General features: G+C 37.9%; 1 protein-coding gene across 1 annotated transcript in view; it reads left to right on the top strand.

The window, feature by feature from the left end:
• Window positions 1–996: 996 nt before the first annotated feature.
• The window catches only part of LOC150085917 (cytochrome P450 3A8-like), a 71,673-nt gene continuing 57,442 nt past the window's right edge, over window positions 997–15,227 (top strand). The window contains exons 1-3 of the mRNA XM_090374298.1: window positions 997–1,242; window positions 9,681–9,777; window positions 12,916–12,968. Of these exons, the coding sequence (XP_090230424.1) occupies window positions 1,166–1,242; window positions 9,681–9,777; window positions 12,916–12,968 (227 nt within the window). The 5' untranslated portion in view covers window positions 997–1,165. The remainder of the gene's footprint in view (window positions 1,243–9,680; window positions 9,778–12,915; window positions 12,969–15,227) is intronic.

Consider the following 15,227-nt stretch of genomic DNA (forward strand, 5'->3'; position numbering starts at 1 on the left):
TTGAGCTGTGAGTTTGTTTCCTCCCAATTTTCTTTGTTCTTCCGAGGCATATTCTTGTGTACGTAAAGGGAATATGAAGTAGTACGTGTTTGCTACATTTTACACTCAGAAACTGCTAACGAATGCATGGTACATAGTTGAATAGTGCACGATCATTGTCCTCATAATTCCAACACATCCATGTCGTCTCGATTTCTGCGCTCCCTAAAAATTTCTAGTCGAAGCCGAACAAAGAAGTTTCAAAGAAGATGCAGTTAAACTTATCCGGACTTCCACACGTATTTGGTTGAAAAATAATTCCTCGAATTATTTCTCGCAACCTTCAGCAATAAATCCGGATTCGGTTCCCGTTGACAATGTGAGGAACTTCGAGACTTTTCGACCTTAACTCAGTTGGCTGTTTCAGTGCGAAGGTGAAGGAGTCTTCATCCCACAAACAAACGGCATTTAAAACGCGTCACCAAGAGCTTCTTGACCTAAATTACCATGCGGTAAACTAATCCTTATCTGCTTATGTATTCCTGGACAGATGTAATGCCAGAGGAGTTTACAATTATTTTCTATAGCAGCTGAACGCGACGGTTGTTACTGCAACTGACTCCGTGCGCGTGCATAATTCTCTACCTGTATGGTATCCACAAAATCCTCTACCAAGGGGATAATAAAGAAGATTAACACAGTCGCTCTTAGAGCTTGCGCATACGATTTGTATGATTCATACTTGTTTTCGCAGAGAAATAATTGCAAAATATGGCAGGGGAGGCAGCCCGTGAACTGATAGTATCTGTCAGTTATTTTTATCGAGTATTTCGTTCTGATATCCTTATCGGAACAGAACATTGCAGCATTCCTCAATGGGCTCAAATAATTGGCACCTGTTGCTTAAAGAAAAACAATTCCGATTCTGTTCGTAAACCGGTGTTACTGCGCTATCCGCACGGTTATGCAACGCGAGCTTGGAAAGGATGTTGTCACGTGCTGTTATGTTGCGTCATGTACTTCCAACTATCGCCAACAGCGCATGTATTGCGTCCGCAGATGAGATGACGCAGCTATCCCGGATAAAGGCTCATTAAGCGCCTTCTGTGTTTTCAGTGAATTCCTGTCGCTGTTGAGAGCATTTCGATAAATTTCCTCAGGCACGGAGTTCGAGTCCATCTCCACGATGGAACTATTCGAGATTGGCGTTCCTGGTTGGTTGTTATACGTGGTGCCGCTGTTGGCCTTGGTTGCTTCGTACTTGTAAGTACTCTTAGTGTGTAATAGTTAGTTCTGAGAGCATCGGCGTTTAATCACTTGTAAGACAGTCTCACAAATATACTTCTCTTAGAAAGAATGGTTGGTGGAAGCACTTCAGGAATAAAGAAAATCATTACGGAAATATTTCGATTAGTGGGAGTAAGCCTGGAAGTAGGGCATTTGAGGAATATGGTGAACAATGATATGGTATAGAAGTAGGTTAAAATTAAGTTCTCGACAATAGTTTAATCCTTCTATTACAACTTGAGGACGCGGCACTTCATGAATTTTGGAGAGGGCATCTGTATGGAGATGTTCAAAGGTATGGTCAGCAGGAGATCTGTCGATAAAGATGAAAGAGTTCCGTTGTTTGGGAAAAACAGGATGGGAGTTATGGACGTATGGGAAGAGCGAGTTTAAAGAGTAACACCGTGGTTGGGTCAGGTTTAAATTAGAAGGGCCTGACGTAGCCGAGTGGTCAGGAGCGAGAGTGCATAGCACGCGTTCCTTGAGTGGACCGGGGTTCAAGCCCGTGACAACTAAATACGATAAATATTTGCATTGACGATTTATTGTAAACTCTACTAACTTGGTTGTCGTGCCGGAGTATAAACAGAAAGTTCAGTTTATAGGTCGAGATAAGTGAATGAGGAGGAAATAAAGTTTCGCGCTAAAAGTTGAGTGTTGTTGTTGCTGTTCTGAGTGGTTGCTGTTGTAGTTCTAGGAGAGTTTCCAGAACTGGGTTAAAGAGAGACGTCTCAGTGTTAGGAGAGAAAGTATCGAAAAGAGTAAAGTAAAACTGTACTTCTTGTCCAGTCACTCCTCAAGCAGTAATGTTATTAGGGAAAGTTTAACTTATCTGTCGTCGGGCATCTTCCTTTGCTAGAAGTTGATCTGGAAGGTGGGTAACAAACCAAGACAGTCAGTGCCCCTGACTACTACTACTGCAGTGGCAATTTCCTTTAGTACTAACAGCCCACTGTTCCCAAAATAAGAGTACTGGAAGAACTACATGGCAGATTTTAACTAAGAAGAGAGACTTCACCGCACTCCCTGGAAGGAATCCGCACAAAGAGACCTTGAAAGAGAAGGAACAAAAGTCCTCTGAACTGTGTTGTATCGGAAATTATTCTACTCTAAAATAACATACAACTTTGTATATTATTTTAAGAATACTTTGTAGATTATAAGAAAAAATTAAGGGTGAAGTTGAAGAAATTACAAGAAATATATAAGGAAATGTTTAGTTAGTACTCGATTGGTTGAAGTTGTAAAGCTAATTGAGAGATGGAATTGTTAGATATTGAGTTAGGTGGTGCTGATGAAAATAAATAAAAATATATCACTGTAAAGCCTTTATTTAAAAACTATAAAAATACATTTATCAGGTGGCGCTGGCGTCGCACTCCAACGCCACTTGAGCGTTGCTATGGATACTACTTAAATACAGCTTCTTCCAGCAACACTTCTTTTGGCTTTTTCATTGTCAGTGTTTTTGATGCACTGCTTTTATCACTTCCCACATCGAATTTTAAAGAAAACTTCTTTATAGATTCATTTTGTTTTTTAATATCTAACGCAGTCTATTAAAAATACCAAATTATTCGGCAATTTCTTTTTCAGAAACATAATTTAAGTTGTTCTATCACTTTGAGCTTGTTAATGATAGTTAAAGTACCGTGTTCTCTTTTTATTCCACTTTTCAAATCTCGACATCCCAAACGCATGGTCCAACTCTCTCTGCGCAGTCAGAGTGACTCATCTACTTTCCTAAATCCCATGTTTTTCAAAGTACTCAACCCTGAACAGAATTTTTCATATTTCTATCCGGATTAACTATAACTGGATTAGAGAGTTTACTGTAATAGCATGTATTAAAAGATTAATGAGCAAATGACCGATTTAAATGTAAATGAATACTAGTTCTGTGTATATTTGTAAGCAGTTTTTTGTAATTCATCAGTTATAACGAGATATGTGCTATCTTTATAACTTTGCATGAAATTTCATTTCAATAATAGACTTGAAAGTAAGGCTAACCTAACTTAATCTAAACAGTGCATCGCGTGAGTAGTGACGTCATAGCTTCTGGCAGAAGAATAATTATCAAGTACGATTCCCCGTGGGAAAATTCAATCGAATTACAGTTCTGGTCGCCATTATAACTTTTCATACAGTTGTACGAATAGTTCTAATGATGGAAAATGTGGCTGGCCCTCCAAAAATGGTCTGGAGACCTTCTAGTTGAGATGAGTGAACATAAGCACTTACAAAGACTACTTAGAATATCTACATTTGGTGGAATTCCCACAAAAGGTTACCCCACATACCACCTTAAACTCCTCTAAAGGGGTAATAGCGGAGTGGGATCTCCTTAACGTTTCAGAGAAGAGATCATTCAAGAACTAAACGATCAAAATGTCATACATACGAGAAGAATAAACATCAAGAAAGATGGAGTACTTACTCCTACTCGGACAGTGATTCTCACATTCAGTACACCAACTCTGCCATTAACCGTAAAAGCTGGTTATTTGAGATGTAAAATTAGACCTTACATTCCTAACCCAGTCCGCTGTTTTAAGTGCCAGAAGTTTGGGCACTCCAAAGCAGTCTGCAGATGTGTTACCACCTGTGCCTCAAAAGAGTACATACACACAGACTGCACTACTGAAACGCAGTGCTGTCCAAATTGCGAAAGAAATCATTCGACATACTCAAAGGAGTGCACCCAATGGCAGAGGGAAAAGAAAATCCAAAAATACAGAGTTGAAAATAGTGCCATACCATGAGGCAAAGAAACAGTCCACTAAATCGCCTTATGCATCAGTTGTGCAAAAGCCACAGCGCTCTTTAACAGTACAGACTAATTGCTCAGTTTCTCCAAGCATATCAATATCTGACTGGGCAAGATCAGTCCTTTCCTCACTGAAAGAAAATTCTACGCAAAAGCAAAAAAGTCTTTCAATAAACACGCCACTGTCAATACCGCCAGATAAAACCTCTGTACAGCACCCAATAAAACAAAGTTCTGAAAGAGAGTCAAAAATCTCGAACCGATACCATGGACATCGATACAAAATGAAATGAAGATGATACACTTATCGAAATACATGCAGAGGAAGACATGGATATCAGTAGACCAATATTCCCAAAAAAAAAAAAAAAGAAAAAACAAGAATAGACAAGCGTAAACAAACTGCATCCCGTAAGCAAACAGATACACCTGATAATACTCAATAATACATAGAATTGTACAGTGGAATTGTCGCGAGCCAACTTAAATGACGTTTATGATCTTATTACAGAATATAAGCCTGCTATTCTTGCCTACAGGAAACAAATCTGACCCCCCCCCAAATATCTATAAGCATAAAACGTCATATAATGATTAGAAAAGATAGGAACAACTCTAATATAGCTCATGGAGGGGTGGCAATGGTAGTCAACTCCAGAACTCCTTTCAGACTTATCCCTCTGAAAACAACATTAGAAGCAATCGCTGCACGAGTCAGGATCGGGATAACAATAACAGTTGTTTCCTTTCACCCAATCGTTCCTACACTTTTGCTGATTTAGATGGCGCCTCCGTGGGCAGGAGCAGCAGTGAGAGCACAACCTCCTTGATTAGAACGGGGTTCGAGCCCGTCACCACCAAATACGGAGGATACGGAAAGGTCAGGGAATGACCACCGCTACGGAGCAATATGGCCTTAGTTGCTAATGCTCCTAAAAACCAAATAACAACAACAGCTGATTTAGATGATTTAGTCACTCAGGTACCACCACCTTTTTGTATCTTGGGTGACTGGGATGGGCACCATCCCTTATGGGGTTCTTTACAACTTGATATGAGAGGTCAAGTGATTGAAAAAATTCTTGAAAGGCACAACTTAACGTTGTTAAACAATGGCAGTCACACATATATGCATTTCTTCTCTAGGTCAACTTCTGCAATTGACCTTTCAATATGCTCACCCAACTTGTTTCCACTTATTGACTGGACAGTTACTGACAACCTACGTAACAGTGACCACTTCCAATATTATGCACATTTTCAACTAACTCTCCACCGCAAACTGAAATAAAAACAATCTGGAAGTTTGACAAAGCTAACTGGATGAAACATAAAACACTGGCACATTTAGATTTTCAAACCATTGAGACTCTCATCATTGATTCTGCGTTGAGTTACACCACTCAGAAAATAATGGCAGCTGCAGAATCTGCCATACCCAAATCATCTACCAAAGACAGCTCGCATCCAAAAATATGGTGGAATGAAGCCTGTAGGGATGCCAAAAAAGAGAAGAATAAATACTGGAATTTATTTCGTAAAAACCCAACCACAACTAATCTGATAAAATTTAAAAGAGCAAGAGCTAAATCTCGTCATATGCAACGTATAAGCAAAAAAGAGACATAGTCCCAATATGTCTCCACTATAAACAGAACCACTGACATCAAAACAGTTTGAAATAAAGTGAGAAAAATTAATGGAAAATACCCTGCTATAACTACTCCGATTCTACTTTAAAAGGGAAAGAAATCAGTAATCCTCTCGAAATTGCTAATTCTTTAGGTAAAACGTTTGAAACTCTTTCAGCTGCAACTGCATACGATCCAACCTTTCAGCCACATAAAGTACAGGCAGAAAAATGTAATCTAAATTTCAATACTACACGCCAGCTTCCGTATAACGTACCCCTTACTATGACAGAGTTAAGAAGTGCACTTTTACGATCAAAAAACAGTGCTGCTGGCCCTGATGGAATTTATTACGCAATGTTATGTCAGTTGAGTGAAGAGTCACAGTCTGCTCTTCTGAAATTATATAATAGAATTTTTCTTGAGGATTACTACCCTATTAGCTGGTGTTATTCCATTGTACTAGCGTTCCCAAAACCAGGAAAGGACCATTCTGATCCAACAAATTAGAGGCCTATTGCTTTAACCAGCTGTTTAGGAAAGACAGAGAAAATGATTAATACCAGGTTGACATGGTTCCTAGAGACAGAAAATATCCTAAGTCGAAATCAATATGGCTTTCGAAAAAGAAGATCAACACTTTACCTCATGGTGAAAGCTGAAGGAAATGCGTTTCTCAGGAATGAACACCTAGTGATGATATGTCTTGACATTGAAAAGCTTTCGACACAACCTGGCGATATCGGATTCTTCACGATCTCTATGAATCCGGTCTTCGAGGTCATCTTCCGAAATTTATCCGGAACTTTTTGGGCAATAGGTCCTTTCAAGTACGTTTTCTTTCTATTCTTCACAGACATTTGTGCAAGAAGTGGGGTTCCCTCAGGGTTCTGTGTTTACTGCCACGCTCTTCTCCATCAGGATTAATTCAATAACCACACGCACTCCTGACTCAGTGGATACATACCTGTATGCAGACGATCTGGCAATCTCATGTCACTCTCAAAACATGCGTGTAATTGAAAGACAGCTTCAAGGTTTGTACCTTGAAGCTGTCTTTCAATTAACAAGCTTGTTCAGTGGGCAAAAAATAATGGTTGTCGACTCTCAAAGCAAAAAACAACAGCAATACACCTTTGCCGTAAACTAAATCTACATCCTGATCCCGATTCGCAACTTGATTCTTATCCAATTACTTATCAACAAAGTATTAGATTTCTTGGAATAATTCTGGATAAAAAATTAAGTGTTTTAGAGCACATTAAGCATATCCATAGAACCTGTCTACGAAAGCTGAATCTACTTAGGGCAATTTCTGCTATGTCATTGGGTGCTGATCGGTACATGCTGCTACACCTATACCGTTCACTAATTATATCAAAAATAGATATGGATCTCCTGTATATGACTCAGCAAGACAGAGCGTTTTAAAATGGCTTGATCCTGTACATCACAATGCTCTCTGAATTGCCCTTGGAGCTTTTCGTTCATCACCAGTTCAGTCTCTATACAGAAGCACATGAACCACCCCTGTTCCTTCGTCGGCATGCTCTGCTATTAAGTTATGCAGCTAAGATCAGAAGTTTCCGACATCATCCTATACGGCAATATCTTTTCACACCAAAATGGTATAATTTGTATAAAAATAAACCTTTGCAAAATAAACTGTATAATAATAAACAAAATAAACTATAATAGCTGTACGCTATCCTGATGTCAATAAAGAATGTAAAGCAGTCTTCATACCCTGAAACCATAATTTATACAGACTCCTTAAGGGCTCAATCTTGCTTCAAGTCACCCCTATTTACAACAAATTCAAATAAATTTAGCGCAGCTTCATACAAACAAGCAAAAAATAATCTTCTGTTGGATTCTTGGACATTCTGGAATCTCAGGCAACGAAAAAGCAGATTTTTCTGCGAAGAATGCGAGTCCATTAACATCAGAAGAAAAAAATGGCTGTACATTTGGCAGGAGAACAAAACCAATAAATTTTTCAAAATTAAAAACGATCACAAACTGTGGACATCAAGCCTCAGAGGGAATAGGAAGGAAGAAGTTGTACTTTCTTCTAGATTGCGGATTGGGTTACAGTTACCTACTCACACGGAACGATCCTCCACTAAGCAGCAAATGTCAACCTTCATTCATAGTAAAACATCTTATTCCCGTTTGCCCATTATACTTAAGAGAACGACAAACAGCTTTTTCACATCTGTGTTCCTCAAATCAACCTACTTTACAGAAAATTCTCGGAGACTGACCTGATATAAACGATCTCTTTACCTTCTTGAGAACAATAAAAAAATTCCATCTAATCTAAATCCACCTCGCTATTTTGTTTATCAAACCTATACTAATTAATATTGTAATAGGTGCATTATGGCCTTAATAGTCCTTGCACCAATAAATCAAACCACTAACCAACCAACCAATCAAATATCATCTGTTACAAGTTTGAAGGAACGAAAATAGTGAGAGCGATCCGTGTGTTACGTGGTTCACGTGATTATTTACAATTGAATTATGAACATTTTTATGATTAAAATTATGAAGTAGCTGCAATTTAAAATTGCAGAATATCTCCATTTTCACCAAAGAACATTCTTGAGCGCTGTACATTTAGCCAACGTATTTAGACATTGGTAACACATTTACTCTATCTTCCTGAATATTCAGGAGTTATGGAAGGTAACGTTTAGGAAAGCTGATTCTTAAGTTTATTAGAATTTCAAATGTATTCTATCAGAAGTTTCTTGAACCTGTTCGGTGAGTTTGAATTTTTTAATTTAATGGAAGGTTTTTTTGACTTTTGTTCCTTTGTCTTTGTCCGATGGCTTTTATGAAAAACGGACCTTCAGGTTAGCTTCCTAAAAAAGTTGTATTTTTTTGTTCTATTGCTGTGCAAAAGGACCTGAATACATGAAGGAAGTCTGTGTTCACAGTTTGGAAACAAAGACAGTCTCAGATTTCTGTAGGAACAGCTGGTAGATGTTGAGGATGTTCTTTGTATTTCGTGCTCCGTGATGCAATCCAAGACAGGTGTAAAATTGATTACCTTGAGAATGGAATCGATTCTCGTGAAGTTTACTTAGCGATTGGTATCCGAATTAAAAAAGAGAGGAAAAGAGCTGGCAGCTTACGGCCACTCACAAGCCTTCTCTTTCAGAGCGTTAGTACCGAGTGGGAAGCCCAATGAGTGAACTGCTTCTTGTTTTTCTCTCTACTTTAGTCTGAGAAGGGAACATATACCCACTTTTCGGATCTAGCAAAGATTACCGCCAGTGGGGAAGTCTTGTTGCGTGTAGTAGTAATTAGTATATCCCAGATAGCTTATTATCTAACCCAATTCCAAGAAATCTGGCATAAGAAATAATATCGCCCTCTTTTGTATGGATTGTTAATGACATATGCCATCGTAGATCCGAGTGCCGAATTGCTTCCTCAATATCTCTGGATTGTAAAGTGGTGTTGTGTGTGACAAATGCGCCGATTGATTTTAAAGAATACGTTCCTGTATTTTATGTGATCTACCTTTTACCAGACAGCAAAATTAACAAAAATCATTCTGTTGCCAAATGAAAGATACTAATCTGACCTTCTAATTGAACATATTTATAATAAAAATTATGGAGTTTTTAATTTAAAAATTACAATTTAAAATTATGAAATATAAATAAGTAAGCTTTCGCCATTTTAATTCAAAAATGCTGCTGTTCATCGAAAATGGTAGGATCATTAAAAATGGGAAACATTAATGAAATTTTACCTCACAGGCATTCTGAATTTGCTCCTGAAAATTACAACTTTCGTAGGGATTCCTGTAAAAGTTTTCTCACATACCACTTCTCCTAAAACCAAGTCTTTCCGATCTCAATCAGTTCAAAATCAGAGAGAGGGGAAGGGCCCCTCTCCACCTGGTGAAAGGGCCATTTCCCCTCTGCAAGTTTTAAAGAATTATACGTGAAGTGAGATAAATGAAGGCTCTTATATATTGTATTTTATTTCAGTTATCTCACCAGGACACACAACTATTGGCAATCAAGAGGTATTCCGTGTCTGAAGCCTTATCCAATTTTTGGAACATTTCTAGAGGTATTTGGCAAGGTAAAGTACTTTTATTTTTTAAAACTTAAATACGTAAAAGTTGATCATTTATGTAATTACACTGAAAGAATACCCTGTACACTAGGTCCGTTCAATACATTGATTATCTCATCGCGTTGTAGGAAGTCTACCACGCTTCAGATGTCTAGACTTTCTGTCCTCAACTTGCAGTCCTTTCTTGTATTTCTGAAAAGACGAAATTGGAATTTTTCACCAATTTCAATTTTTAATGTTCAAGTTAAAGAAAATAATAATAAATAAAACAGCTTTTAGGCGATAGTTTCAATATGCTGTTGGTATTTCTGTACTCGGAAGACAGCCATCTAGATGGATAAATCTAATTAAAATTAAAAGCTGGTTGTAGTATTAGATTGGATTGAAACATTTATTTCCTTTTCATTTCGTTAACTTTTCCATCCATAAGATTTTCATCCCACTGAAATGTCAGCAGCAGTGAAACGGTGTCTGGGAAATGATTTTAACTTGAACTGCCGAGAAGTCCACAAATTACAGGTTTTAAATTTCAGCTGTTCAACACGCAAATTAACCCCAGGGGCTTTGCACACTCAGGGTCCTGAGCTGGATATCATCATTCTTCTCTTTCTTGGTTATTCCCTTCTACTACTTCTCTCTCTCTCTCTCTCTCTCTCTCTCTCTCTCTCTCTCTCTCTCTCTCTCTCTCTCTCTCTCTCTCTCTCTCTCTCTCTCTCTCTGTTGTTGGTTCAGAATTTCTTTTGGCATAAGCCTCAGGCTTCTTGTACCATGTGGCTAATAATAATAATAATGTAAGAACCATTCTTACATATTATATTACGATATTCAAATTTATCATTTTTTGATAAATATCATATCTAATGTTTAAAACAGACAAGCACTCAGCAGAATTTGCTTGCGCTGTGTACATTTCAATAGGGACCGGATTAGCGTAGCAGCAGGAGGGGGCGCTGACCAAACTGTAGTACAATAGGTAGGCCAATTTTGATGCGGTACTTGTTTGCAGAATGTAGGGCTGTACCGAACTTATGGCAGCAGGGGACAAAAGAACGCCCACACCCTAGAACGGTTTCGGACTCCATCCAAAGGGGAGACCCAAGATCAGAGAGCACACCTTGTTCGAGTGGTAAACAAAGTACAAACGGGCCGGCTTGGAAGGAACTCCAATAATTTCAAGGGCGGTGTCTCGAAAGGAAGCGGAACTAAAAGGTAAGTAGTAGCGGACAGTCCCAGATAAAATTATAGTGATGATGTAGCACCCAGATGCTCTCATCACAAAGAAGGCAGTTTGACCTACCAGAATCTGGTTAAAAACAAAGGAATAAGAAATGAGCGAATGAAAAAGAAGAGTGATGGAGGACTACCAAATGATTGGACGAAAAATAAGGGAGTGGAGGGAAACAAAAAGGTGATGCACGGAGGAGAGGAGAGCCCAAGAGTGAGAGTTCCGAAAAGGAAAGGATCCGGAGGAGAGTCCCGGGGACAGGCGCGAGAGAGTGGCGGAAAGATATTTTGGGAGCGCGGGAAACGCTTACGGAAAGTCCGATCATGCTAGTTTAGTGGGTAAAGATAATCGCGAAAGGCATAATGACCTGGAGAAAGTCCTGAGTGTGGGAAGATCGACGTGGAGGCAGAAAAGGGCTGTAAGCCTAGCGGATCGGAGAAGAGGCACCCTTGAAAGACCGAAAGGACCGGAAATCAACTACTCTTCCAGATAGAGTGGGAAGAAATCAAGTAAGTCAGTTTAGAGAATTTTACTAACGAGAACTGTGTTATAAAGAAATCCAAGGGAGAAAATTGGACAGGACAGCTTGAGAAGTATTGTAACGTGATGACTACTATATTGTAAGAATAAGATATAATAGAAATATAGAGAGAGAGAGTGAGTGAGTACGTTACTTATCTGTGATTAGAGGTATTGGTAAGAAACTTAAAGCAATGTGTTAAAAGTAAAAGAGTTGGGATCATTAATTGTCTAATTGCTATTAACAGAGTGAATTGTATTCGGTAGAAATTTCCTCCTTAGAGAATGTAAGAGAGAGTGAAAAATTATTGGAGTTATTCAGTATATGTTGGAAGGGATATATATATATATATATATATATATATATATATATATATATATGACCATATAAAAGTGTATAGGATAGAATATTTATTAAGGGAGGACACCATTGCATGTATAATAATAATTACTGTGTTGTAAAATTTTGATATCATGAATAATTTAGAATAATTGTTGTACAAATGGTAAATAAATCCTTATGTTAATACCCCTTGTTTCGTCTTAATAGAGTGACACCTCAGAGCTATAGTAAGTAATGAGAACTATCTAAACAAGGGAAACTAGTAAAGAGAAAAAATAATAAAATAAAGTCCTCAGTACTTGGATCTTCTGATTAACAAACAAGATAAAATTAACGGAATTAATATATTATGCAGCAGATTGCATGTGGGCCTTGGAAGGGAAGTGAAGATCCCCCCTGTTTAAAGGAATAAAGAAATAAAACAACAGCCTTTTGTGGTTCCAAGGTAAAGGGAAAATAAATAGCAAGGGATAGATTATAAATATAAAATATATAAAGAGTATAAAAGAGAATAAATAAGGATAAATAAGACGAGAAAATAAAAATCATCGTCATTCATTCTCCCCTCCCCCACAGTTGTCGAGCGAGAGAATAAATAATCATTCTTATCCCCCCCCCACAATAATAATAATAATAATGCCCCAAGAATAGTGGGTCTCGGCACTAGGAGGCTAATTGCAAGCTTACTCAGCTGGAAACTTACTTTTTTTCTTAAGAAATGATTTTATAGTGAAACAATTCAAGCGAGAAAAATGGTTTGTTAAAACCAAATGATTACAAAATTATTTTTCATAGAGTGAGTAACCTGGGGGGTCCTAGTATCGGGGTCATTTTCCCTTTCCTACGGTAGAATAACCGAAATCAGTAAATAAAACAACCAACGTTTTGCATATTATTTTACATTTGGCTACTGGCCTTTTGCGTATTCTATTCCTAACTGGTGCTGAATTAATCCACTACTGGGGGATTCATTAACAACATTTCTTCTTTAAGATTTTTCCGCATACTGAGAATTTCATTGTAATTACAGATAACTGTTATTTATTCGCCCTTTCAGACTTTTCATCTAAAACAACTCGAATTGTACCAGAAATATGGAAGAATGTTTGGGTAAGAATTATATATATTTATAAAAATAAATAAATTACTTTTAAATATAAATATTAATTATGTTTGCAAGGTAGAGAACATAAATATTGTGTGATTTTCTTGATAAATCTCTGCTAAAAATGGATGAAGTTGCTGTTTTATTGAAATTGGAGTATCTCATTTGTAATATCTAGTTTTCATATCACTGCATCTGTAAATTCAAGGACATGATTTTCATGCCGTGTGGCTGAAAAATCTTAGTAACTCCTTGTTTCAATTTTCCGTCTGAAAAGGAAAAAAATTTCAGATAAAAATCTTTCAAATAAAGGAAATAAAACTTTTAAAAAAATCTTGACATAAGAAAAATAAAAAATTCATGTGGCCGAGTTTATTTCCTCGTAGCCTAGCTGTCCCAAACCTATAATTTAAAAGGAGTACCTGTGATATTTGACATTTAACATAATAAGCCAATGATATTTCACGTTTTGCAGCTTGTTCTTTCTGTCCCAAAGAGTTGGAAAAAATAAAGATCGGCTTTCTTTTCCAGAAACACATTCAAAAGGATTCGGTTCAAGATAAATCGAATAATAATTTCAGTTATTTTATTTTTAATTGTTTTATTTATTTTTTATTCTATGCTCCTGACTGGATGATTTTGTAATAACTGAGAGGAAAGTGGAGGAGAGATTGTTGAGGATAAACATAAAAAAGGCACCTGGGGTGGATGGGATCTATCCAGTTATATTAAAGGAGGCAGCAAAGGAAGTATGCAAACCCCTAGCCATAATTATGAGAGCTTCTTTGGACTCAGGGGAGGTACCCATAGACTGGAGATGTGAGGCCCCGGGTGCCAAGCGAATTCGAGGTCAAGCGATTTCTCTGCGATATATAGAGTGCTCATCAAAAGCGATTAAAGTTTTTTCTAATTTTGTACGTTTCTATTAGCAGCATTATTTCTATATTGTTCTACACTTAAAAGCCACAAGTTAGAACAGAGAAAGGAAACTCACCTTTCTTTATTTTTCCATATATCTCTATTTCCACTAACTAACTAACACTTTAACCGCTTGGCCTCCTAGCGGCACTGCTCCTGCCTCCCCGTGGCGGGGCCGGAAATCTTGGCAAGTAAGACCACTTGCCAAGGGCTAAAAGGAGCAAACATGGCAAACACTGACCATCAGCAGGATATTGAGAACGAAAATCCAAAGAGACAAAAGACTGATCGGATGGAGCAACCTTGCCCATCGTTCTTAATCATCCACTCTCTTACTAGTCAGCCCATTAATAAATTGTCTCCGTTTGTCATACAAAAACATCTGGAGGGTATTGCAGGATCTCCCAAGATGGTGAAGAGACTGCAATCAGGAGACTTACTAGTAGAAACCACCAACCACAGACATTCTGAGAAGCTGTTACAGCTTACAAGTTTTGCTGGAATTCCAGTTAAAATATCCCCGCACACAACCTTAAATTCATCTAAGGGTGTGATATCCAGTTGGGACTTATTAAACGTTACTGAGGAAGAAATAACCCAAGAGCTGCAGGGACAACACGTAATTGAAGCAAGACGAATAATGATCAAAAAAGATAATATACTTACACCTACAAGAAACATTATTCTCACCTTCAATACACCCAACTTACCCTCCTCTGTAAAAGCAGGTTATTTACTTTGCCGAATCCGGCCTTACATTCCAACCCTTTAAGGTGTTACAAATGTCAAAGTATGGCCACTCACAAACTGTATGCAGAGGAGTTCCTGTCTGCCCTAATTGTGGATCTGCAGATCACATACAAAGTAACTGTACAGCTACAACATGAACTGCCCAAATTGCAAAGGTGACCATCCTGCATATTCCAAGACATGCGAAAAGTGGAAAACCGAGAAAAAAATAGTAAAATACAAGGTTGAGAACAAAGTAAGTTACCCAGAAGCGAGAAAATTAGTTTGCTCCAACTATAACCAAAAATATGACCTATGCCAATGCTGTGAAAAAATATCAGACAGTCTCCACTCAAACTGATGTAACAGTTCCCACTAACAAATCAATTTCTGATTGGGCTAGAAATGTTCTTTCTAAGCAACAATCCAAGTTCTCTGACCAAGCCAATAATACTCCTCTGACAATACCAGCGGCATCACCTACTCCAGTCATAGATACCATATCTCATAGTTCAAACGCAAATGTAGTAAAACATTTTCAGGACACAACCATGGACACAGATGGCACATCCATACAGGATGATCCCCTCTAGAAATCCATGCAGAAGAAGAAATGG

The sequence above is a fragment of the Mastigoproctus giganteus genome, chromosome 5 (genome assembly GCF_048544385.1).
Source record: "Mastigoproctus giganteus isolate SK-2022 chromosome 5, ASM4854438v1, whole genome shotgun sequence".
Classification (NCBI taxonomy): domain Eukaryota; kingdom Metazoa; phylum Arthropoda; class Arachnida; order Uropygi; family Thelyphonidae; genus Mastigoproctus; species Mastigoproctus giganteus.